This window comes from Orcinus orca, chromosome 11 (genome assembly GCF_937001465.1).
Source record: "Orcinus orca chromosome 11, mOrcOrc1.1, whole genome shotgun sequence".
NCBI lineage: Eukaryota > Metazoa > Chordata > Mammalia > Artiodactyla > Delphinidae > Orcinus > Orcinus orca.
Window position 1 is genome coordinate 81,425,918 of NC_064569.1, and position 26,941 is coordinate 81,452,858.

Below are 26,941 nucleotides of genomic sequence, written 5' to 3' on the forward strand. Positions count from 1 at the left end.
TTTTTTGGAAGTCAGGATAATGTAACCTCATCTATTAAGACAAAAATAAAAATAAGAACCAGTCTAATCAGTTTTATCACATAAAGTATCTCAAAAGTAACAAAATATTTCAGGAAAACTGCCAGAAAATAAATTTAGAATAACTTTAAGAAGTAAAAATGGTCCCATCAGCATAGCCCTCATTTGGTAAGAATGAATGTGCATTCAGAACAAACAGATAAAAACAAAAGAAAACCACCCTTAGACAAGATTTTGAAGTACAAGTTTTTCTCCATTTCCAGTCAAGCATTTGTGATCACTTTTCTAACATTTATCTATCCACCCATCCATCCATCTAGTCATTCATTCGTTTGTCCATTGGTTCAATAAATATATATTGGTCTCCTTTTATGTGGCAGGCATAGTGTTAGAATCTGAGAATATGCCCTTGAGCAGTTCATAGTCTATTATTTTCAAAAATAAGAAACCAAAAAATGTATAATTACTTACTATAATTAAAATCACAATAAGTACTCTTAAAGAACATTAGGACTCTGGACTATATGAAGCCTTAGGAGGAGAACCTATTCCAGACCAAGGAGAGGGTTCAAGGATGGGCTAAGATTGGAAGGAGGTCACATTAGAGTCAAGTTCTGATAGATGATGAGAATTAAAAATGGCAAAATTGGTGTGAGATGGAGGAGAGTGTAAGAACATCAGGCATGTAAAGACAGGTAAAAAAGAGTATGGAAAACCCATAGAGGTACTGGTTAGTGGAGAATGTAATGAGTGATGAGAACACAGAACTATACAGGAGTCAATCCATGACATGCCCTTATTTCCTTACTCCATTATGAAGTGGTCATTGTCATTCCACATTTTAATGTCCCTCCCACACTGTATTCAAACAGGACAGAATTACCTTCTCATTTTCACAACTATTTCTTTCTTTCAACACACTTTTTAAATTGAATAGCTACAATGTATCAGGCAACATACTAGATTCTGGGGATATAAGAATAAATAGTTCCTCTCCCCCATTTTCCAGAACACTTTATACTATCATTTACTGGATTGTTTGGCAAAATATTTTATCACCCTGTATTTCTATTATTTGGTAATATATATGCTTTCTCTGCCAAACTCCAAGCTCCTGAGAACAAAAAAAACAAACAAAAAAATTGCCTTATTCACTTTTTATCTGCCCTAAAACAGTAGCTGGTACATAGTAAAGGTACAATGAATATTTATTGACTGGATGAACTGAAGCAATTCAGAAAAATGGATCAGCTTTAAAACAAAAGGCTATCTTTTTTCAAAGTAGACTTTATTTTTTAGAGCATTTTTTAGGTTCACAGTAAAACTGAGGACAAGGTACAGAGAGTTCCAAAATGCTATCATTTTAGTTTTTTCAGTATAGAATGGGGCTTTTTAAGAATATAAAATATCATATTGTGTCTTTTCTATTTTGTAGAATACTTACATTAATTTATCGATTAAGTAGTAATATTTTCTTAACGTAGAGCCCTTTCACAATATACCTTTATACATAATTTATATTTTTTTATATTGGAACCTTATTAATGTTACTAAAGATATGACTAGAATTCATTTTTTTATCCATACAAAAATATTTATTGAGCACTTACTATTCACAAGGCCAAAAACTATGTGAATTGCTTACCATTTATACTTTATTGTCATGAACTATAATAATGATTATGTAATAAATAAAATATGTCAAATTAACTTCTCTTTGTCCTTAATTATAAGCCCTAGTCAGATCTTGTGGCAAAAGAACAATTTCACTCAACATCCTATTTCATAAGTAATATACTTTAAAATGAAGACTAATTAATTGTTAAATTGTGTGATTACATAGTATAATAATTATAAATTTATTTGAAGTTCAGCTTTTTTAAATGTAAGATGTACTTTTCAATTCTGGAATTTCCATTTCATTTTTAATAGTTCCTATTTCTCTTCTGAGATTCTCCATCTATTCAAAGAAAAAAAATTGGTCCGAGCTGGAGTAACTAAGGAGGTTACTATATAGAGAAAGAAAGACTTGAAATACACCTTGTAAGATGAACAGGATTTAAACAAACAGGAACAACAGAGGAATGAAAGGGAATGAGCAAAGACACCAAGAAAGAAATGCCTGTGATATGTTTAGGTAAATGACACAAGAACAGGGTATATTGGTGGGAGGAGGGAGAATAGAAAGCAGTATCATTGGATAAGGAAGAACAGGAGCAGAATGGGAAGATCTTGACATTCTTGAAGTCCAAGAAGAGGAATTTGGCCACCATATAGAAGTCAAATAAGTGGAAGTGGGGATAGGAATTGCCAGGGTGGGTAATTTTGAATACGGTGATCAGGCAAAGCTACACAGAGAAATTGATGCTTGATAAAAACCTGAGCAAGTAAACCATAAAAATACCTGGGAAAGAGAGCTCCAGACAGAAAGAACAGCAAATGTAAAGTTTTGAGGCAGGAGGGTGCCTGGTGTTTCACAGGAATGACAATGAACCAAGTATGGCTGAAACAGTGTGAGTGAGAGACAGAGTAGTGGAAAATGAAGCATGAGACGTAAGGATGGGGCAAGGACAGGTATTCAGGTCATGCAGCACCTGCTGAACCAGTGTAAGGACTTTCTCTTTTCCTCAGGGCAAGATGAGAAACTGCAAGAAGGTTTTGAGTAGAAAAGTGACATGATATAACTTATATTCAAAAGGACTTCTTTGGTAACTCTTTTGTGAATACACTGTATGGGGGTCAGTGGTGGTAAAAGAAACCCAAGTTTGGAAGCCTCTCAAATAATCCAGGCAAAGGATGATAGTGTCTTAGACCAGAATGGCAGTAGTAAAGCTGGTAAAAAAAAAAAAGTGGTTGTATTCTGGACATATTTTGAAGGAAGAGCTGGTAGGATTTGAAGACCAACTGTTTATGGGGCATAAGAAAAGAATAGTAAAGGGGCACTCCAAAGTTTTTGGAGAGCAAAAGTTGGCTGAACAGAGCTGCTATTTATTGAAACGGGAAAACTAAGGGACCAGCAGGTTTGAGGGGGAAATGCGAAACTTCATTTTTATTCCTGTTAAATACAAGAGTTTGGAGTCCAGAAGGGCATTCAAGCTGTAGCTATAAATGTGGGCTGTTCTGGTCCATAGTAGGTATTTAAAGCTGTGAGAGTGTTCAGCATGCTTAGCCAAGAAATTCTGTACAGATAAAGAAGAGAAGTCTCCAGGGACTGAGCCCTAGGAACTTAGTCAGGGATATGAGGGGGAACCAGCAACGGAAACTGAAAAGGAGTAGCCAGTTTAATAGGAAGAAAACCAGGAGAATGTGATGTCTAGGAAGTCAAGCAAAGAAAGTGTGCATATGAAAGAGGAGGGCATGATCAACACTGTCAAGTGCTCCTCAAAGATCACGTTAAGAAAAAGATTAAGAAATGTCTATTGGAATTAGCAATTGGAAGTCACTGGACACCTTGACAAGGTAGTTCTGGCACCTGATGAAGAAGAAAGCCTGATAGGACTGGTTTTAATAGAAAATGGAGTAGAGACATTGGAAACAACAACAAGAGACAATTCTTCCAGAGTTTTTATTATAAAATATAAAATGAATAAAGAAATGAGGCAGTTCCTGGAAGGTGAAGTGAGGTCAAGCAAAGACGATGAGACTAAACAAAGGGGAACTCTCTAATAGACCAGGAGAATGAAAGAAATAGGAAAGAACTAAACATAATACCAAAGCTTTTGTCCTGGAAGAAGGAAATAACTGTTCTATTACTGAAAGAAAGATGGAAAACGGGAACAGGTACAGATTTGAGTGGGAAGATAATTAATTTACATTTTGACAGGTTGGGTTTGAAAAGACAGTGGGGGACTTCCCTGGCAGTCCAGTGGTTAAGACTCCACGCTCCCAATGCAGGGGGCGCAGGTTCCATCCCTGGTCGGGGAATTAAGATCCCACGTGCTGTGTTGCGCAGCCAGAAAAAAAAACAAAAAGACAGTGGGATGTTTGTAGAAAGAGGTCTTTCTGGCAATTGTAATACAGAACTGGACAGCAGTGAGGAGGTGAGGATAGAATTGTAGATTTGGAAATAAATAACACTGAGTTGCTATCTGAACACAAAGAGCTGTTCCCTCTCCATGGAAGAGAATGCTCAATAAAGAACAGAAAAGGACTTCCCTGGCGGTCCAGTGGTTAGGACTCTGTGCTTTCATGGAGTGGACCTGGGTTCAACCCCTGGTCAGGGAACTAAGACACTGCAAGCCCTGTGGCGCGGTGGCGGGGGGGGGGGGGGGGAAGAAAGCCAAGGGACTGTGAGGAGGAGGAGCCAGGAAAGGAAAACACAAACAACAAGGACAGTGGTTGCCTAGTTCAGCGGTCCCCAACCTTTTTGGCAACAGGGACCGGTTTCTTGGAAGACAATTTTTCCACGGGGGGTGCGGAGGGCAGAATGGTTCAGGTGGTAATGTGAACACTGCGGGGGGGATGGTTCAGGTGGTAATGCCGGCAATGGGGAACAATGGGGAGCAGCAGATGAAGCTTGCTTGCTGGCCCGCTGCTCACCTCCTGCTGTGCAGCCCAGTTCCTAACTGTTAAGCATATCATTAAATGTATTATTCTATAATATCATACAGACATCTGATATTAAAAAAAATAGAATTAGCAGTGAATTTACAGGAAGCAGGAACTTTCCAACTTTGCTCCCATGAATCAGATCATATCACTTCCCCGCTTAAAAACTTTTTATTTAAAAAAACAAAATCAGACCACTTTCCATGACCTACAAGGCCCTGTCTAATCTGGCTTTCCAATCCCATTCCATTCTATTCTCTACATAGTTCAGTATACTCTGCTTCACTCCTTTGCCCTCCTTTCTGGTACTTAAACATATTAAGCTCTTTCCCACCTCAGGAAAGAGTATTTAATTTTATTCCACATTTTCTTTCCTTGGTACTTTATATGACAGGATTCTTCTCTTCCTTCAGATTACAGTTTATACATCACTCCTCAGAGAGGTCTCCTCTAGCCACTGTATATAAACAACCACACCACCCCCTAATTACTCTATCTCATCATTGTGTGTGAGTCAGAATATCTTGGTTAAGTAAATATGCCTCCAGCTTTATGAATAATCAAAGTACGTCTTAAGATTAGGTTACAGATAAGAAAAGAATTTTGAAGTATACCTTCTCATATCTGATCTATGAATACAGAATTTAATGCTTTGCACTGTGACATTACTATGTCTAGAAAAGATCAGATTTTTCAGTGTTTATGGCTACATTCTCAAAACCATAAAATGTCACTTGTTCTAAAGGACAGGATAAAATTAGAGAACTCTTAAATCAAAGGGCAGAGATACAAGTCCTTATTGATAATATTATGATCTCTCTCTTCTCCTCTTCTACTCTCCCTCTTCACAGGCACACACACACACACACACACACACACACACACACACACACTTTTCTTGTGTACTATGGTTATGTATTGGAAGAAGGATGACACCAGTAGAAGGACAATTAATAAGTTATTGTGAACATGAAACACATTCAATCTCTGTGAACATCTCTCTTCCTGAGGCCTTATCTGGCACTTTGCTTAACTCCCAAGAAGGATGCTTTGGGCCAATACAATCTTTGAAGATTATGCGGGTGAAATGACCTCATCTTAATTTATGTTGCCCAGAACCTTGTGGGTTATAGTTATGAGGAAATGAAATGAGTTCTGATTAGATATAACAGAATGGATGAAAAGGAAGACATCGATAACATCAAATTTTAAAAGAGTATTTGAATATCCAGAAAAAATTTATTGAGCACTTACTCTCTGCTAGGAATGATAACAAGCACTTGAAATAGGTTTAGTTTCATTCCTACATAGTTTTACGTAAATAAGGAGGGGGGTCAGGGAGAAGCAGGCCAAAGTTGGGTTATAACAGAGAAGACAGAATTTTAAGGACAAGTGAGCAGCAGTGAGTATAGTCTACGAATTTGAAGAACTGAAAATGAAAGGATGATAATATATTCTTTTGAATACCACTTTATACTTTATATGGTACTTTAACACCAGTTTTATTTAATTTCAAGAATAAAGTTAAGTTACATAGGATGAAAGATAAAAATCATATGATCATCTCAATAGATGCAGAAAAAGCTTTTGACAAAATTCAACATCCTTTCATGATAAACACACTCAACAAATGGGGTATAGAAAGAACATATCTCAACATAATAAAGGCCATATATGACAAGCCCACAGCTAACATCATACTCAATGGTGAAAGGTTGAAAGCTTTTCCTCTAAGACTAAGAACAAGACAAGAGGGTGCCTACTCTCACTGCTCCTATTCGACATAGTACTGTAAGTCCTAGCCAGAGCAATCAGGCAAGAAAAAGAAATAAAAGGCATACAAATCAAAAAGGAAAGAGGAAAACTGTCTTTGCAGACAATATGATGTCATATATGGGAAATCCTAAAGACTCCACCTCCATCTGTGGATCTCAGATTCCAATGGAATCCACCAAAAAACCTAGAACTAATCAATAAATTCAGTTAAGCTGCAGGATACAAAACCAACATATAGAAATCATTTGCATTTCTATACACTAACAACAAAATATCTGAAAAATAAAGAAAACAATCCAATTCACAAGAGTATCAAAAACAATACAATACTTATGTATAAATTTAACCAAGGTGAAAGATCTATTAATCTTTATGATTAATTGAAAACTACAACACTTAAAAGAAAATGAAGACACAAACATATGGAAAGATAGTCTGTGTTCATGGATCAGGAGAATCAATATTGCTAAAAGTTCCATATTAGTCCAAAGCCATCTATAGATTCAATGCAATACCTATCAAAATTCCAATGGCATTTTTCACAGAAACAGGAAAAGCAAACCTTAAACGGTAAGTCATTTTGCCTTGATGACCAATCAAATTTGCATTCATAGGAGCAGTAAGAGAAAGTAAAGGCAAATTAGGGTCAGATCATTGGAATCTGAGATCCATAGATACATGTGGGTAAGAAGAAAATGGGTCTGAGTAGTTGACTCAAAGAAATCAACATTTTTAAACTGTTATAGTGCAGTTCACAAACAGCATAAGAATCACCTAGGGAGTTTTCTTGTAAGTAATCCAGCTCCAGACATTCTGATTCAGTAGGTCGAGGTGAGAAAGACCTTTTAGAAACACTTTGCTGCAGATGAGAAATCTGAAGATCAGGGTAGTATTTATCTAAGGAGTAGAACTGGGATTCAAACACAAGTCTTTGAGTTTGAGTTCAAAGTTCCTATTTACTACACTAAAATGTTACTCCAAGTTACAAATACATGTTATTGAAGAAATTAGTATAATTCCTTAAGGTGGGGACTCAGTAAGTTAGTGAAGCTGATGATAATAACTATGACAATAAAGATTCTTTAAATGTTTAGGAAAATGGCACTTTGCTAAGTAAAAGCAAGATTATAGAGCAAAAAGAAAATCTTCTTCAAGGCTAGAATAGATTTATTTCAGCAACATAGAATGGATGATTATAGGAAAAGATGTAACATATGTCAACGTTTGTCTCATTCATTTGGGGGGCAAGCTAGTTCCACTTTTACTAATATACACTTCTCACTGGTTCATTATCTTCATTCATTTTAGGACCTTTCACTCCCCCATCAAATTCATTTTCTTGACTACCTCATTCTTTCTCCAAATTAAGACTTTGTTTCTCATTATTAATGATTTGGTAGTATAGACTGGCAGCTATCAACTAAATGGAACTGTTGTGAAACTGCAAGCAACCAAAACATTTAAACTTTAAAAAGCATAGATGGTAGAAATAAAAATTCTGGCAAAAGCAAGTTAAAATAATACCAGACAATTTTAAAATTCTAATCCTGAGATTAAAGCAGGCCACACAGTATCTTTTCCATCTACTGTTACTGACTTTGATTGTATCGTAGAGAAATCTAATTCTTCATCTGTTAGAGGCTGAATTGATTCCAATATTCAGTAGTCACGTCCCAAATGGCCCCATGATAAAATACGTTAGAAGCATGAGCGATTTCAGTAATTTTTTCTTGGTTACTAGTCCAATATTCCATTAGTATTAATTTGCTCTTCAAGGTGAAAAACATTTCCCTGAACATGAAGATAAGTGATTATCGCCACTGACATGTCTCTTTAAGCTCAGGCTCTAGACTGATTTCCTTCAGCATTAGGAAGCAAAATAGGATTCCTTTATAATGGCAGGCTGTCCAAGGCCTTTACTCCAAAAGAGAATCAAGAACTCTCAAATGCGCACCATGAAACAGAACTACAAATCAGGTGCATTATGGCAAACGAACAAGGTAAATGTGACATGCGGCTAAGAGCTGTCAAAAATTAACTTCATCATTATCTGGAGAGTAAGATTAGAATAAAGTTGAATTATTATCAAATTTTCAACAAAATATTACAATTAACTCCTGAGTATAAAGTATAGATTCTCAGGGAAATCATAATAGCTGAGTTCTTCTGTTAGGAAGATTAAATTCAAGTTAGACATTAGAGAGAGATCAGAGAGAATGAAAATATCAGAACAAAAATTGGCTGATGTTGCATCTGCAGAGTAGATAAAATGATCACTTCACAAACTTCATAAAATTCGAATATATAAAAGTTTAATTAGGAAGGGAGTTTGCTGCCTTTGGATACCTTAACAGAATGCTCTTAGTATTAAGATATTTTAGTGTCAAACACATTTTAAAATGTGCACAAAATAATACTATGCATCAGTTGAGCACATCATAATCAGCAATAATCATTAACAATTGGGGGAAAACGTAGGGTGTAGGCTTAAGCCCATTTTCTTTATGATTAACTGAAAAAACTGCTTCAAAAATAGGCCCTCTCAACTTATACAGAAAGAATAACAGTGATGAATTAAAAAAATGTTTATCACAAAATTGAAGATTTGAAAATTTAATAATATAATTGAGATATATGTTCCCATATTCTTATAGTAGATTTCCTTTTTCTATGTTATCAGGAATCAAACATGGTATTTGCAATGTAAGACTTCTTTGTTATTAGTAAAAGAGATGCATTACTACTTAAGAAAGGTATGACTTGACCTAAGATGTTTGTGATTTTATGTTGTGAGGAAGTTTATAATATAGTTTAACTGGGTATTTCACTTCATCTTCAAATCAAATGGTGAGGCATTCATTATTTGAAACATCAACCAACAGAGGAAGTTCTTCTGAGATTAAAAAGACTCCTTGTTAGAGCTCTTCCATAGGTATACACTAAATTCAGTTATTAAACAGACTTTTGATGTCCATTGTGTATCATTATCAATTTAACAAATGTTTATTAAGCACGTGAGTGAGGAACTATGCTATGGATACACACTCACACACAGAGATCAATATTTCCCTGTCATCAAAGGGCTTCTAAGCAAAGTCAAAAAAGAAGATTTTGCACCAATACTACACTGCAGACTATGAAATCTGCATAATAGGTATATAAATAAAATTAATGATATCTGATCCAAATAGTTGGATCTAAATAGGAGGATCAAAAAAGGTTTTGCGAAGGATGGTTTTCAATAAGTAAAAACAATAGGGAAAAGAATTACACATGGATAAAACATGTGAGCATGAGCAGAGATAAGGAAAGACACACGCTTGAGAATAATCTATTTGAAAGACACACACTTGAGAATAATGTATTTTACCAGAACATTAAATTTATCTAAGACATTAATGGAAGAAAGCTGGAAATACATGATGAAGCTAGAACATGGAAGGCCTTGAATGCCAGAGTTAAAATTCTGTTCTGTACTGAATTTGTATAGTGAGGACCAGTGCTAGCTTTGAGGAGAATGAAATAATCAGAATTACACTTAAGGCATATTGATTTGGCAAGAGTATCAAGAATAAATTGGGGCAAGTGAAGAGAGAAAACTAGAAGATAGGATAAGAGGCTCCTGCAATAATTCAAGTGAAATTGCAAGATGGTGGGGATGATGAAAAGGTAAGGGTAGTCAATGTGGAAGGTACTAATGACAGACAGGCTGACCTAATGGTTAGAATCATCATCTTGTAAGATAGCAAACCTAAGTTCAGATAGCAGCTTCACTTTTTGATAGTTCTATGACCCTGGCCAAGTTATTTTACTCTTAATTTCCACATTGAGAATAATAAAACCTACCTCATCGCACTGTTGTGAGGAATAAAGGAGATAATGACTTTAACATGCTTACCACAATGTCTAGAACTTAGTTAAAACTTAGTACTTAATAAATGCTATTTTCAGAGATCAAAGCTTGGAAACTGTTTATTGATTTTTAGCAGCCACATTTCACTGTTGGTTCACATTGCAATTTTGGTCACTTAAACACCCAGAACTTTTTGCATGAACTATTCCCCCAAATTAAACCTCTCCCATCTTATATCACTAAATTTTTAGGAATCTAATTGGGGATTTTATATTAAGTCCCATTGAATTCTGTGTTTTTACTTTGAGACAGGAATCTGTTTATTGAGATAATTTTTCATGTAAGATCAATTATTTGCCATGTTTGCTATTCCTCCCTAACATGTGCAGACCTGACTATAATAGATGATTGGTTTTTTCAAAGAAAAATAGTGACTATGACTAATCCAAGAACTGAATATTTATTTAGCATTTCACTAGAGAAATCCCCTCTATGTTGACACTGAGTGATTATTAGAAAGTCTAGACAAAGCTAGACAAAGTCTATGAAACATAAAAATCAAGATGGCATGTTTTTAACAACACAAAAGAAAATAGCTCTTTTTCTGTGACTGACAGAAAACCATATTAAACTTTTTTTTTTTTTTAGTAATGAGTAAACAAAGGCTTGAAAAGATCAAATATCTTCCAAAGGTCACTCTGCTAGTAAGTGGCGGAACAAGAATGCAAACCCAGGTTTATGCTATTAACTGCTAGACTAAGTTACCTCCCTAAAAAATTGAAACTCCATGCTTGATGGAAAAACACTTGTCCCTGTACTCTGAAATTCACCTCCAAATAATTAAACATGTTTTTCGATGATGATGGTTTATTTACAAGAAGATGTGCACTCACATGCAGTGTCTGCCTTCTTATGTATTTATTCATTCAATGAACTTTCACTGAGAGACCACTACATTCAAGTCATTGTGCTAGGCAGGATGTGATTACAGAGGTCAATCAAATACAGATCATGCCATCAAGGAGTCTATAAGAAGTAATATTTAAAAATGTATAAACTTATAAGACAAAATAGAACAGAGATGTGACATGAAAGATAAAAGCAATTGTGTCTGAAATTCAGAAGAGTGTCTCTTTTATCCTAGTAGCCATTTATCTAAAGGATCTTCTTAGATTCACTAAAGGTACAAATTTTCTTCCTAGGGTAAAAATAGAGACAAAAATCTTACCATTCTGATTCTGGATTTTTCCTTGCGTGTACATTTAGTACATATATATGGTTAATGGTATCAGTTTCAAAATACAAATATAGGTCAACAGAATCTATGCATTCCCTAAATCCTGGAGAATCTGTTAGGACAAACCAAACCTGGGCTTAATACACAGCAGCCTTGAGTCATCACTTCCAAAAAATTTGTTCAACTATGTAAGACATGAATTATTAAAGTTACAAATACCCTTCTGAATATTATATTCCCAATAAAATAATAGTTACCACTGCTTAAGATTTAGCTCCACTATTTAAAAAATTCATATATGCTAAAGAATCACTTACAATCTTGTAAGAAGAACACTCTATATAGAAAATTCATTTCCCGAAGTACTCTGATTCTGACAGGAACTGGATGAGATAGCCACTAAAGTCTCTCACAATTCTGAAATTTCTGCATTCCTGATATTAAGCTCTAGAATTGTGTTAAAATATGTTTGAAAGTTAACTTTGTATCAGAAACACCATTTGAATTTTAGGCAGCCTAATTTGAGTCTATTTTAAGACTTGAAAATTTTGGCACCAAATTAACTATATTTTCCTATAGACACCCCTCCCCACCCTGAGAGTGCTCTCATGCAATTTATAGAAGCTTGGCATAAAAACTGAGAAGTTGAACCTGAAATCTTAAAATGCTAAATATCTCATACTTCAGAAAGCTTAAACATAATTAAGGATTCTACATTGGACCGAAAGTGAAATAACATAAAAGAGATAAGCGAGAAGAGTTAAATAGCTCAAAACCTGCCAACAGGGCTTCCCTGGTGGCGCAGTGGTTGAGAGTCCGCCTGCCAATGCAGGGGACATGGGTTCGTGCCCCGGTCCGGGAAGATCCCACATGTCGCAGAGCGGCTGGGCCCGTGAGCCATGGCTGCTGAGCCTGCGTGTCCGGAGCCTGTGCTCTGCAACGGGAGAGGCCACAACAGTGAGAGGCCCGCGTACTGCAAAAAAAAAAAGAAAGAAAAACCTGCCAACACAACCCCTTTCAAACAATAACCTTTAGATGCTGCTTGTGTCTAGGTTTCCCCTCAGAAGAAAAATTACATAATGCATTTCATCCCTGATGCTTCTTATTTATTTCTTAGAAGCACAGGCTGATGAGGCAATAATGCCTTTTTAATTTTATATCTTAAAACAATGTTTTCCTGAAACCTAAATTCTGAAATTTGCTCTAATGATCTTATGTTATCATCAAATTTCTCTAAGGCATCGTGTGTTCACATTTAAGAGTTGTGTACGTTGTTTACAGACATGGAGGGAAAGCTGCAAATATGACTTGGAAAAACAAATGAAGAGAATAGAAAATTTTTTTCAGATAATTTTATATTCTTTCAAAAACCTAAATTTCAGGGGTTGAAAAGAATGTGAAGATATTTATATTTCTTCAAAATTTACATTCTAGATTATATAATGTCTTAATTCAACTTAGAAAATGATTCCATATGCGTATTACAAAATAATTAAAAACAGACTGACTTTTGAATTAAAATTTATGCAAAATAAAATGTAATTTTAACTTGAGATGCCCTTCACATTAAATGTAAAACCTTCTATCAAATAGATACAATCATAATAAGAATTTAATTTCTAATTCACTTATTTTAGTAAAATTATTCAAACTACCACCTTAAGGCTAATATTTTAATAAAACCCAAACCTCCAATACAAAAATAAAAGTTCTTACATAAGACGGCTGATTTTGTATTTTAAATTACTGAATTAGAGCGCCCTCTATCGGAAGAAAAAAGCAATAAAAGCTAAACTGATGAAGAATAGTTAAAATACGCACAAAATTCAAGCCAAATAATTAATATGAAAAATACATTTATTAATAACATAAATGCTACAAAACATATTTTCCTTACATTTTGATTTCTTTTAAATTTTGGAATTATTTTTCATATTACAATGAAGAAGTTGAATGTTTCATATAATCTAAAATTAAAGTTTAAATGAACCCAAATGCCCATCCTCAGCCAAAAATGTGAATAATAAACAAACCTGTTTTCCACATTTGATATTGCATTAAAATATAGAAATAATTGTAATTTAGGACTATGGATGGACTATACTTTGAATTTTCCTGAATGATAAACTAAAAAGCTCCCTAATTCAAGAGAGCTCTTACACTGGACAGTATGGGAATTAGGCTGGGCACCAGAAGATCTATCAGATTTATTTAGATCTAAAATTCTATAATCCTGTGGTGTTATCAAGACCTCAGTTCAGATGCATCATCTGAGGCCTGAATTACCTCAGTAAGGTCCCAGCAGATTTTTGGTCCTCTAGGCCAATAATGTGCATGTTAGAACAAGCTTTTTAAAAGAACAATGCTCAAAGAATCAACACTGTGAAAATGACTATACAACCCAAATCAATCTACAGATTCAATGCAATCCCTATCAAACTGCCAGTGGCATTTTTCACAGAACTAGAACAAAAAATTGCGTAATTTGTATGGAAACACAAAAGACCCCAAATAGTGAAGGCAATCTTGAGAAAGAAAAAGGGAGCTGCAGGAATCAGGCTCCCGGACTTCAGACTATACTACAAAGCTACAGTAATCAAGACAGTATGGTACGGTACTGGCACAAAAACAGAAATATAGATGAATGGAACAGGAGAGAAAGCCCAGAGATAAACCCATGCACATATGGTCACCTTATCTTTGATAAAGGAGGCAAGAGTATACAATGGAGAAAAGACATCCTCTTCAATAAGTGGTGCTGGGAAAACTGGACAGCTACATGTAAAAGAATGAAATTAGAACACTCCCTGGGCTTCCCTGTTGGCACAGTGGTTGAGAGTCTGCCTGCTGATGCAAGGGACACGGGTTTGTGCCCCGGTCCAGGAGGATCCCACATGCTGCGAAGCGGCTGGGCCCATGAGCCATGGCTGCTGAGCCTGCACGTCAGAGCCTGTGCTCCACAGCGGGAGAAGCCACAACAGTGAGAGGCCCACGTACCGCAAAAAAAAAAAAAAAAAAAGAACACTCCCTAACACCGTATACAAAAATAAACTCAAAATGGATTAAAGACCTAAATGTAAGGCCAGACACTATAAAACTCTTAGAGGAAAACATAGGTAGAATGGACATATATACACTACCAAACGTAAAATAGATAGCTAGTGGGAAGCAGCCACATAGCACAGGGAGATCAGCTCGGTGCTTTGTGACCACCTAGAGGGGTGGGATAGGGAGGGTGGGAGGGAGGGAGATGCAAGAGGGAAGAGGTATGGGGACATATGTATACGTATAACTGATTCACTTTGTTATAAAGCAGAAACCATTCTAAAGCAATTATACTCCAATAAAGATGTTAAAAAAGAAACAAAAAAAAAACCAAAAAAACATAGGCAGAACACTCTATGACATAAATTACAACAAGATCCTTTTTGACCCACCTCCTAGAGAAATTGAAATAAAAACAAAAATAAACAGATGGGACCTAATGAAACTTAAAAGCTTTTGCACAGCAAAGGAAACCATAAACAAGACCAAAAGACAACCCTCAGAATGGGAGAAAATATTTGCAAATGAAGCAACTGACAAAGGATTAATCTCCAAAATATATGAGCAGCTCATGCAGCTCAGTATCAAAAAACCAAACAACCCAATCCAAAAATGGGCAGAAGACCTAAATAGACATTTCTCCAAAGACGATATACAGATTGCCAACAAACACATGAAAGGATGCTCAACATCACTAATCATTAGAGAAATGCAAATCAAAACTACAATGAGATATCACCTCACACCAGTCAGAATGGCCATCATCAAAAAATATACAAATAATAAATGCTGGAGAGGGTGTGAAGAAAAGGGAACCCTCTGGCACTAATGGTAGGAATGTAAATTGATACAGCCACTATGGAGAATAGTATGGAGGTTCCTTAAAAAACTAAAAATAGAACTATCATATGACCCAGCAATCCCACTATTGGGCATATACCCTGAAAAAAACATAATTCAAAGAGTCATGTACCACAATATTCACTGCAGCACTATTTACAATAGCCAGGACATGGAAGCAACCTAAGTGTCCATCGACAGAAGAATGGATAAAGATGTGGCACATATATACAATGGAATATTACTCAGCCATAAAAAGAAATGAAATTCAGTTATTTGTAGTGAGGTGGATGGACCTAGAGTCTGTCATACAGAGTGAAGTAAGTCAAAAAGAGAAAAACAAATACTGTATGCTAACACATATATATAGAATCTAAAAAAAAAAAAAAAAAAAGGTTCTGAAGAACCTAGGGGTAGGACAGGAATAAAGACACAGATGTAGAGAATGGACTTGAGGACATGGGGAGGGGGAAGGGTAAGCTGGGACGAAGTGAGAGAATGGCATGGACATATATACACTATCAAATGTAAAATAGATAGCTAGTGGGAAGCAGCCGCATAGCACAGGGAGATCAGCTTGGTGCTTTGTGACCACCTAGAGGGGTGGGATAGGGAGGGTGGGAGGGAGACGCAAGAGGGAGGGGATATGGGGATATATGTATACATATAGCTGATTCACTTTGTTATACAGCAGAAACTAACACAACAATGTAAAGCAATTATACTCCAATAAAGATGCTAAAAAAAAAAAAAGAACAATGCTCAGAGTCAGCCAAAACAATTTTGATTTAGTTGGTCTGCCATGATACCTGAGGGTGTCAGTATTTTCTGAAGTCTTCCCAGATAAGTCTAATGTATGACCATTGCTGAGAGTCACTGTTTGAATCCCTCCCCAGAACATCTGACATATAGTTACCACTTTTATCTTCTAAAAATGTCACCTTCATGAAAGAACTCCCATACTCAAAAGTTATTCCCCTCAGCATCAATATTAAACTTCTGACTAGCTCCCCAAATCTAATTATTTGTCCCTGTTCTCTAAGTAAATAGTTGAGTGGTAAGGGGTATGGCTCCAAGCCCCAGACTGCCTTTGTTCAGATCCTGGCCCTGGTACTTACCGTATAAACTTGGGAAAGTCATACAATTTCTCTGTGCCTTCGTTTTCTCATCTGTAAAATGGGAGGAATAATACTACCTATATCATAGGGTTAGTGTGAGAATTAAATCGGTTAATATAAATAAAGTGTTCCATCAGTGTTAAATATTATCGTTACTTATCCAGCTTTACTCCCCACTACATTTCAAAACAAATTCTTATGGTAAATCATCCTCATGTTAAATGCTAGGCCTCACCTTTGTGCTTTTGCACATCCTATTTCTGCAGGCTAGAATCCTCTCCCATTCATTCATTCCAATACAAGTGCAAAGAATGTGTCCCCTTCCTCCATATCCCAGTTTAATTTCTCCCTACCACCATGAAGACTTCAATGGATACCTATAAATCACTAACCTCTCCCTTTAAAAAACATTCCTTTGGCCACAGGGTAGTTTATTATAAGAAATGTAGCTGGGAAGTAATGACATTGGCTCTGAGTTTGAATCCTAGATCTGCCAATTGCCAGCTGAGTCATTTCCCAAATCTGTAACTCCATTGTTAGGATTACTGTGTGGATTAGGTGGCATAAGTCATATGAAGCATTAGAACAGCAAATAGCAAGCACCTAATAAATGTCAGCTCTTGTAATATATATTTGTTGTTTATATGTTAGTCTTTTCTGCACACTGCAATCGAAGACTTCTTGGGGTAGAAATTTTGAACTCCCTGAAGTCAGAAACCGCATCTCATTATTGCTATTATAAATTCTATAGCTCACAACGTGGTAATGACCATCTATATCAGGTGATCTGTAAGTACTCAATTAAATTTTTTGCATAATTTGAGAGTATAATTCATTTTAAAAACTTGGAAAAACACTTTTGATAAATGGAAACAGATATTCAACAAAACAAGAATGACCCAAATAAAACACAGGCTGTAGAGAAGATTCTAAGAAATTGCATTACTTTTAAACATTCAATAACAAGTTCTATCGGATTCAACTTCTGAAAGGCCACTTCCAATAAAGCCTTTTATGTGTCTAAAATCCTTTAGATTTTTCTCATTTCCTAAAAAATAAATACCAAAATTCTCACCCTGACATTCAAAATCATCCATGGCCTGACCTTGACCTATCTTCTAATCTTACCTCCCATTGTCCCCCTTTATAAACTTTATTATTCCAGATAAATAGAACTGCTTGCTCTTACTCATATGTATCCTCTGCTTTTCTGCCTCACGTAACCTTTAATATTTTGTATGACAATATTTTCAAAGAACTCAATATAAAGTTTGTCACAGGAACAAACAGTGATTGCTTGTATGGAAGTACAAACTTGAATTTTGAACTTAACTTCAACTTATGAGCATTCATTTCTCCCTTACTACTATCACAATAACAGTCTTTGACTTACAGAAAAACTTGGCCATCATTTCCCCAAATTATGTCACCCTCTAAATGCCAAAAGCCCCTGCCATCCCCACCCAAAAGCTATAAGTTTGAATTACGTTCTCCAAGCAGATCATGTAGAGCCCAAAGTGCACAAGATACCAATTGAATAAAAGAAAAAAAATTAGATCTTCTATTTTACACTTATTCTTTATCCTCTTCACTTGAATTTCTCTTGTAGCATATGCCCCATAATTTATAGCATATATTCGTAGAATACGTGTGTGTATATATGGGTGTGTGTATATATATATATATATATATATATATATATATATATAAAATTATAAATACATTTGGGATGTTTGCTCAAAATTTGTTTACTACTGGTGCCTACAACAAGAAAAGATTAGAAACCACTGGTCTAGAAAATTAGGGCTTTCAGAAAATCTGTGGGTTAAGAAGTAGAGGGTCCGAAGTAGCCACTTAGTGGACCTGAACACCATGTACTGTTTATGTAGGATAAATATGTTTTAATTTCTAACCAACTTTCAAGGAAATGTTGAAATGTAACTGGTTTGTAATTGGAGTTAACATAGACCTGTTTTAGATTTATTTAAAACAAGGAGTTTTGTCCTAACATTAAAATTACTGTAGTAAATATTTCATCAATATAAAAATTTCATTTGGTAAAACTACAAGTATTTACTTCAGTATATATATAATTAATCATAATAATTCAAAAGAGCTTTTATTGGAGCCAATAATGTGATGTTTTCAAAAGACAGGGTGGCAAAGGATAAAAAGAAAAAACAGGCCTAGAAGGTAAGACTGGCCATGGACCTAGACAAGCAAATACTACCCTGGGAAACTGTCACTGCTCACATTCAGTAACTAAATGAAGTAAATGTTCTCATAACAGTCACTATACTTAGCAATTGTTTTTTTAGCTTTCATAAATAAAATGACATACTTAACACAATCCACTCTATTATGGGCTTTTGAAGAAAGTGTAATATTTCTATAACAAACTAAGTTCTAAAAGTGAGAAAAGGATTCATATCATAGTAATGCATTTCCTTTAATACCAATGCATCCTATAAATCCTTCCTCTATAGGATAAAAGACAGGTACACAAATCTTGACTTTAATCTGATTGATTCTCTACAATTTTTCTTGCTATCGTGTTAACATAAAAATCCAAATAAGCAAGAATCTCTAACACATGATTTAAATTCTGAGCTTATAGGTTGCATGCAAATCCATTTGGATTTGCATAAGATTATAGAAATATGCAGGTCAAACTTTCCACAACGTCTCTCACCTATTATGACTTACAGAGTGGCTGGGGAAGTATATACGCATGGCTCAGCTTTGTCTTTCTTCTTCAAGGTGGGGTTAGACTCAGATCATAGAGAAAACAGGGAAAAGAGACAAAAGGAAGGTTTTCTTTTTTCTTTGGAAACCAATATCATTATGCCCAATAAAACTAAAAGAACATAAAGAAACTATGAATTCATGTGTTAAGAGGGTCTAACAGTGAGATCATCACAATCCATAAGCGATTTATCAAAGCATTTCTTCCCTACACATGCAGTGAGAATGAAACACCAATGAATATCAGGGCAAGAGCAACAGTAAGCTTGACATTTGACACTGGCTAAATCTGAAGATAGGATAACACATAAATCCTATGCCTCTCAGGTACACAACAAACTGGCAAAGACAGACACATTGTCTTCTTTCCCCCCTTACTTACTACACTCTGGCTTCCATTTTTCCCAAGTTCTTCCTCTGAAATCTTGCTCAAATTATCTAAGTAGTGGTCTGATATTGTGTGGCACAAATCTTCAAAAGAATAATCCTTTTCTTGACAGAGCTTTATTTCATCCAAGAGTTTTGATAATTCACCAGTCACTGTTTCACCTTTAAGAAAACAGTAAATTTTTCAAAAGTTTCAAGAAAGAATACTGCTAAAACTTGATGTTAAACAATAAAAATATAACTAGTATGGTGCTAGAACTCAAAATATGGCAAACAAGATTAAGTTGTCAGAAAATTTATTTTGCTGAAAGCAAGGTACTAAATCATTAGTACAATAATGTTAAAAGACAAAGAGAAATTCCAGTTTTGCCTATTTTTATTCTTTCTCAAAATGGAAATAAGTATTGAAGGTTTACATATATGTAGTACATAAAAGCATCTGGAATTACAATTCCTAAGGCTTCATTTACTACAGCATTTAATCTTCAGTAGTCTTTTATGGGCATTATACTTCACTGACAGAATTCATTCAACAATTCATTAATAAATTTGAAATGGTGCTGGGAGCCTACTTCCTAGGTTCAATAAAAAGAAACAGAACGTATTTAAACAAATAATTATGTAAGTAATTAATAAATTATGATATAAAGGGACAACAGAAGAAACAGATATATAATCTGCATCAACTGTCAACATGACTATTTTGTAGGCTGCATGCAAATATTCATTTTTTTCTAATTATTCTCAGAAAGGAACTTCATCCCAATAATTCATTCTGAAAAAAACCTAGCAGTTACAATCCATATATAAATATTTTTATTCTACATTAAAAACATACCTTAGGAAAAATAAGTCAACTGTGAAATACCCACTCCATGTAAACTTCATGACAGCAGGGATTACTGTCCCTTTGATCACCACTGCATCTCAGGACCAAGAATACTGCCTGACAAATAGCAGGAGCTCAATAAATGTTGACCGAATAAATGGATAAAATATAGAGTATAACTTATTAGACCTGACATTTTCACAAGTATGAGCCTTTTTGTACATATAGGACAAACATAACAGTTTAGTACATAGCAGACTAGTATCATTTCAAGGGTTTTACAATTAGCTACTCACTTTTGGTCTTCTGGGAAGGAGACTCAACAGGAGATGAAATATGTGTTTCTTGGGTTGTATCTTCCTGTATGTGTGCTTCAAGGACTGTTGACCTTCCCACACCGTCTAAATATTCTGTGTATATAAGTTTTTGAAATTACATACTTGAATTCATTTATTTAAAAAACTTTAACTTTGTTTTACTTTTTTTTTTTTTTTTTTTTTTTTTTGCGGTACGCAGGCCTCTCACTGTTGTGGCCTCTCCTGTTGCGGAGCACAGGCTCCGGATGCGCAGGCTCAGCGGCCATGGCTCATGGGCCCAGCTACTCTGCGGCATGTGGGATCTTCCCGGACCGGGGCACAAACCCGTGTCCCCTGCATCGGCAGACGGACTCTCAACCACTGCGCCACCAGGGAAGCCCTACTTTGTTTTACTTTTGATGGTCTTTTTTTCATTTATTTCTTTATATCCTAAGTTTTTAAAGAACTTCAAAAAATCAAACAAACTGAAAGAACTTCATGATGAGCTATTAATTTAAAGCTTTTTAATTAAAACAGAAAAGATATTTTAGAAGAGACTCATGAATACTTTTTCTGAAAACTAAATTTTTGTCACAACCTTTCCTTAACATCCTCAGTTTCCGTAAATATATCCTACCTGAAGGTTGAAAACTCTCTGAATGATGCTTTGAATAGACTTCATCCCTAAACAGGGATATCAAATTCAGATGGATATAATGATCAGTCAGGTAACATACATGCATGAAGTGGGACAAGTTTAATTTATGATGGTATTGTAATCTTGTAAGATAAGCACAATTGCGTATTGAACTTTAGTTCAACAAAGAAATAATGTTCTTCCCCATTCTTTTTTTATTGACATTTATTTTATTTTTTTAATTTTATTTCATTTAATTTTATTTGGCTGTGCCGCGTGGCATTCAGCCTCCTAGTTCAGGGATCAAACCCAGGCCCTGGCAGTGAGAGTGCAGAGTCCCAACAACTGGACAGCCAGGGAATTCCCTATTATTGACATTTTACCTTTTTTTTTTTTTTTTTTGTCCCACACTCAGCCTGTCTTTCATTTTTCCAATTCTGATGAGGATATAATAATAATAAAACTTAAATATTGCTTACTATGCACCCAGCAGTGTTCTAAGTATTTAATATAAATTAACTCATTTAATCTTCACAAAACTATGACACAGGCACTAGTACTATCTCAGTTTTTAAGGTGACAACTAAAGGGGGAGGATTATTAACTTGGCCACGTTCATTCAGCTAATAAGTGGCAAAGCCAGATAGATACAAGAAGCATCTCACTTTTCTCTTAATCATAAGAAAATAGCATCTGAATGCAGGGATAAATGTCGATTAACATTCAACCTCAATGTAACAAAAAAAAATGGAAAGCCTGCAGAGCCTGGTTAACCAGAGAGCAGATGCCCCATCTAAAGTTCCGAAATGAAGTAAAACGAAAGCCTGCATTTTTTTGAGAAACCCAAACTGGGGAGTTAGCTGAAATCCTAGATTTTTAAATGCTGAAAGCTAATTCAATGTTTACAGAAACACAGTGTGAGCCAAAAGTATGTGATCTAAACAAAACATATCTGCTACCCGCCAAAAGGCATTCAGCCCACAATGGATGGTTTACAGCCTCTGGCTAAGGGGTTAAATCAATACTCGCACTTCTTTATTCCGAAGGAACCCCTTCTTCTTGAAATTCACTTAAGAAACTTTGTGCTATCATGCCAACCACTTTTGTTTTCATACTATCCAAATAGTTTCTATCTAAGAGCAATTCTACTAGGCAAATTCTAATAGGAAAAGAAAGCAACTTATGGGGTTCTATACTGAAAATTTCTGACTCAGGCAGTAATTTTATCTACTATAAATTGTCTTTACTACAATAACAAACTTTTTCATAAGACTTAAAATGTACCAGTGATTTGGGACTTCCTTGGCGGTGCAGTGGTTAAGAATCTGCCAGCCAATGCAGGGGACACGGGTTTGAGCCCTGGTCCAGGAAGATCTCACATGCTGAGGAGCAACTAAGCCCATGTGCCACAACTACTGAGCCTGCACTCTAGAGCCCACGAGCCAAAACTACTGAGCCCACGAGCTGCAACTACTGAAGCCCGAGCACCTAGAGCCCATGCTCCGCAACAAGAGAAGCCACCGCAATGAGAAGCCCACCACACAGCAACGAAGAGTAGCCCCCGCTTGCTGCAACTAGAGAAACCCTGCACACAGCAACGAAAACCCAATGCAGCCATAAATTAATTAGTTAATTAATTTAAAATAAATAATAAACTGTACCAGTGATTTGAAAAGCAGGAATGCAGAGAATATAATGTGTTCACATTCTAAAATTTGACAATAATTTTAAAAATTCAAAGATGTCACAAATACTCCATCACAAACTGGCATACCTAATGAATCTTGACCATTTAAAAGAACAGACATTTACTCCTATATAATAACATTTTCATCTAAGTTGAACCAGTGCAATATGTTAGAAATGTCTGTAATTATGTCATGCCCCCTTTTTAGTGGATGACATTTATTTTGCTTCTCCTGAGAGACATATTATGCACAAGTCTCAGTTTTTTTAAAGTTCAGTTAGAGGCAAAAATCCAATATGAAATACAAAGTGCCTAGAAGGGAAAGACTTCTTTAAATACTGTATATATCACTCTTTTATTTTTCACTTTTCATTCAACTTGACCTTAATTTGAATTAATATGACGAGCCATACTTGTATCCGCCTCTGATTTATCTCTATATGCGTTTGACTTGCAATTAACTTCTTTATTGACAAGAAAATTGTAGGGGTTTGAACTTCCCTGAGAGGTTTCAGAAGTAAAGAAAGAAAAGAACATAATGACCTCCTGTAGTGCATCTATTCTTTTCCCCTCTTTGGGCTTTGTTGACTCCTGTATCTATTATGCATGTCTCCTGCTCAACATGGTTTTAATTCACCTATCTCCGTGCAGGACAAAGCTGCTCTTCAGCTTCTCAAATGATATCCATTGGCACCCATCCCACCTCCCTCTATTACATTCACAGCCAATCTGTAACAACTGTAGGGGATAATCCCCACTGAACAGTGCGGGAGCTAAGTGGAAAGGAAAGAACAAACAACTGGATTTTTAAGGGAACATGTTATATATCAGGCCTAATCACCAAGCAGAAACGGAAAGCACTTAAATTTAAACTTTTCATAAAATTTTTAGATCAAATGGGGAAGTATGTAATCCTGCAAATGAAAAAGTAGTACCTAGGTGGTTGTCAAACCTTCAATAGACCTAGTAATTGCAACTAACTACAAATGTACTTAAAATGACCTTTATCAAAACCAAAGGCTGGCAAGACAATTATCTTGTACTACTGGATTTGGTAAGAAATAATCTGTATTCTTTCAACTAAGTACAATTTTGTTGTTGTTAACCCAGCATTTACACACCAGTTCTACCACTTAGAATAGGACATATAAGTCTGAGCAAGTCACTTAGCCTCTTGGAGCTTCAGTTTCCCTCACGTGCAAAAAGAAGAATAACGATATCTGACTTATCTACCTCACAGTTATAGAAAACAGACAAAATAACAGAAAATCCCTGAAAACTCTTAAAGCATTATTCAAGTGTAAGATAATACCTCAGCATCATCACTTTACAGTCCTAATACCTTCAAGTTCATAACTACATATTTATTACATGTGTTTAATTAAAAACGCTTTTTAATATCACATAAGTAAAAAAATTTTAGCTTTTAAAAAATTACTGAGCAGTTGAAAAACCGAAATAAAACATTAAAAGGTAGTAATTATTATTGAGCTTAAAAGTATAACAGAAAAAAAAGCAAATAATAAGTTCATTCATAAGTAAATGTTAAAACCCAAGAGAAAACTAGGACAGTTTTAATTTAATCTTAACTGTAACGCAAACTCATCCATCATTCAATACTCTTTACCTTGTAAGAGACTTGCAATCTGGAGAGATTTCTGAGATGGATGTTCTTTCAGAATGTCTAAGACAGTTCTACCTAAGCTATCTTTTATGTTGGCATCAATTCCTGAAAGAAAAAGAAAAACCCACTAGATGTACACAAGTGGGGTATCATTAGAAGATACAGTCAATACATAACTGCTGTAATTTCAAACGTATACAGACCAAGGACATAAGGTGATTTCTTTAAACTAAGACACACACACACACACACACACACACACACACACACACAATTTTAGTAAGAAAGAAGGTGGGAGACCACTGATGCCAAAGATTAGGAACATTCTTGATAATGAATTAACTCTTAAAGGGCACTGATCCATTCATTAATATTGTTTTTTCAGATTATAGCTAATTGAGGTTATAGCTAGTTAACTAATGGTAGCCTATCAAGCTGAAAAATATTACTGATTTAGAATTTAAATTCCTAAAGTATAATGGTCATTTTATATATTCTGTATAATATGGCAAAAATAACAATAATGTACCATGTAAGTAGTATAAGAACAGTCTTAGAATACTTTAGTATTCACAAAAGTTGAAAAAGCAGGATTATTTTGAATTATTGTCCAAATACAAAGTCAAATATTTAATATTTATTTATGCAACATTATATTCAATGTCAGCAACACTCATCAAATACCTGGTGAGCAAACTTCTTAAAGTTTGTAACTGAAATACCTTTGGAATTATTTTAATTCTCAAATGTTTATTGTAAAGAGATTTTATTGTAAAGAGTATAATGTAGCAAACAGCAAAAAGTTTATAAACTTCCCAAATATCTAAGCACAAACAAAGCCAGGTTTCAGGATCTAGCCTCAACAGTTAGTTCATTATAATAAAATTATTAGTATTTGCTTAAATTTTTATGGAAATGTGTTACCTGCACAAATTTAATTGCTTGCCTCATTTATTATATCATTGTGTTACATATCAAAGTTACATATACATGAAATTTTAACTTCACGTAAGAACAATCACAATGCAATAGTCTGCCAATACTTTTCATTTAACATTTTTACTGAGGAAAATAAACACACTAAATATAGTTTAAAACACAAAAGACTCACGTCAGTTGTTTACAAGCATAAATTTGTATCCATGCCTTATTATTTGAATATTATTTTATTTATTTTTGTATACAGCAGGCTCATATTAGTTATCTATTTTATACATATTAATGTATATATGTCAATCCCAATCTCCCAATTCATCACACCACCACCACATCCGCTCCCCACCGCTTCCCCTCCTTGGTGTCCATACGTTTGTTCTCTATATCTGTGTCTCTATTTCTACCGTGCAAACTGGTTTATCTGTACCATTTTTCTAAGTTCCACATATATGCGTTAATATACGATATTTGTTTTTCTCTTTCTGACATACTTCACTCTGTATGGCAGTCTTTAGATTCATCCACGTCTCTACAAATGACCCAATTTCATTCCTTTTTATGGCTGAGTAATATTCCATTGTATATATATGTACCACATGTTTATCCATTTGTCTGTCAATGGGCATTTAGGTTGCTTCCATGACCTGGCTATTGTAAATAGTGCAACAATGAACATTGGGGTTCATGTGTCTATTTTTTTTTTTACATCTTTATTGGAGTATAATTGCTTTACAATGGTGTGTTAGTTTCTGCTTTATAACAAAGAGAATCAGTTATACGTATACATATGTTCCCATATCTCTTCCCTCTGGCGTCTCCTTCCCGCCTACCCTCCCTATCCCACCCCTCTAGGTGGTCACAAAGCACCAAGCTGATCTCCCTGTGCTATGCGGCTGCTTCCCACTAGCTATCTATTTTACGTTTGGTAGTGTATATATGTCCGTGCCACTCTCTCACTCTGTCACAGCTTACCCCTTCCCCCTCCCCATATCCTCAAGTCCATTCTCTAGTGGGTCTGTGTCTTTATTCCTGTCTTACCCTCAGGTCCGTCATGACATTTTTTTTTTCTCATTTCATATATATGTGTTAGCATACGGTATTTGTCTTTCTCTTTCTGACTTACTTCACTCTGTATGACAGACTCTAGGTCCATCCACCTCACTACAAATAACTCAATTTCGTTTCTTTTTATGGCTGAGTAATATTCCATTCTATATATGTGCCACATCTTCTTTATCCAGTCATCTGATGATGGACACTTAGGTTGTTTCCATCTCCTGGCTATTGTAAATAGAGCTGCAATGAACATTTTGGTACATGACTCTTTTTGAAATGGTTTTCTCAGGGTATATGCCCAGTAGTGGG

General features: G+C 35.3%; 1 protein-coding gene across 14 annotated transcripts in view; it reads right to left on the reverse strand.

Annotated features, from left to right (window-relative positions):
- ANKS1B (ankyrin repeat and sterile alpha motif domain containing 1B) overlaps nt 1-26,941 on the reverse strand; it is a 1,164,750-nt gene that overhangs the window by 930,772 nt on the left and 207,037 nt on the right. For all 14 annotated transcript variants that reach the window (XM_033427668.2, XM_033427671.2, XM_033427675.2 and 11 more), the window contains exons 6-8: nt 24,644-24,745; nt 20,693-20,806; nt 19,563-19,729 (exon numbers count right to left, since the gene is read on the reverse strand). In XM_033427668.2, the coding sequence (XP_033283559.1) occupies nt 19,563-19,729; nt 20,693-20,806; nt 24,644-24,745 (383 nt within the window). The remainder of the gene's footprint in view (nt 1-19,562; nt 19,730-20,692; nt 20,807-24,643; nt 24,746-26,941) is intronic.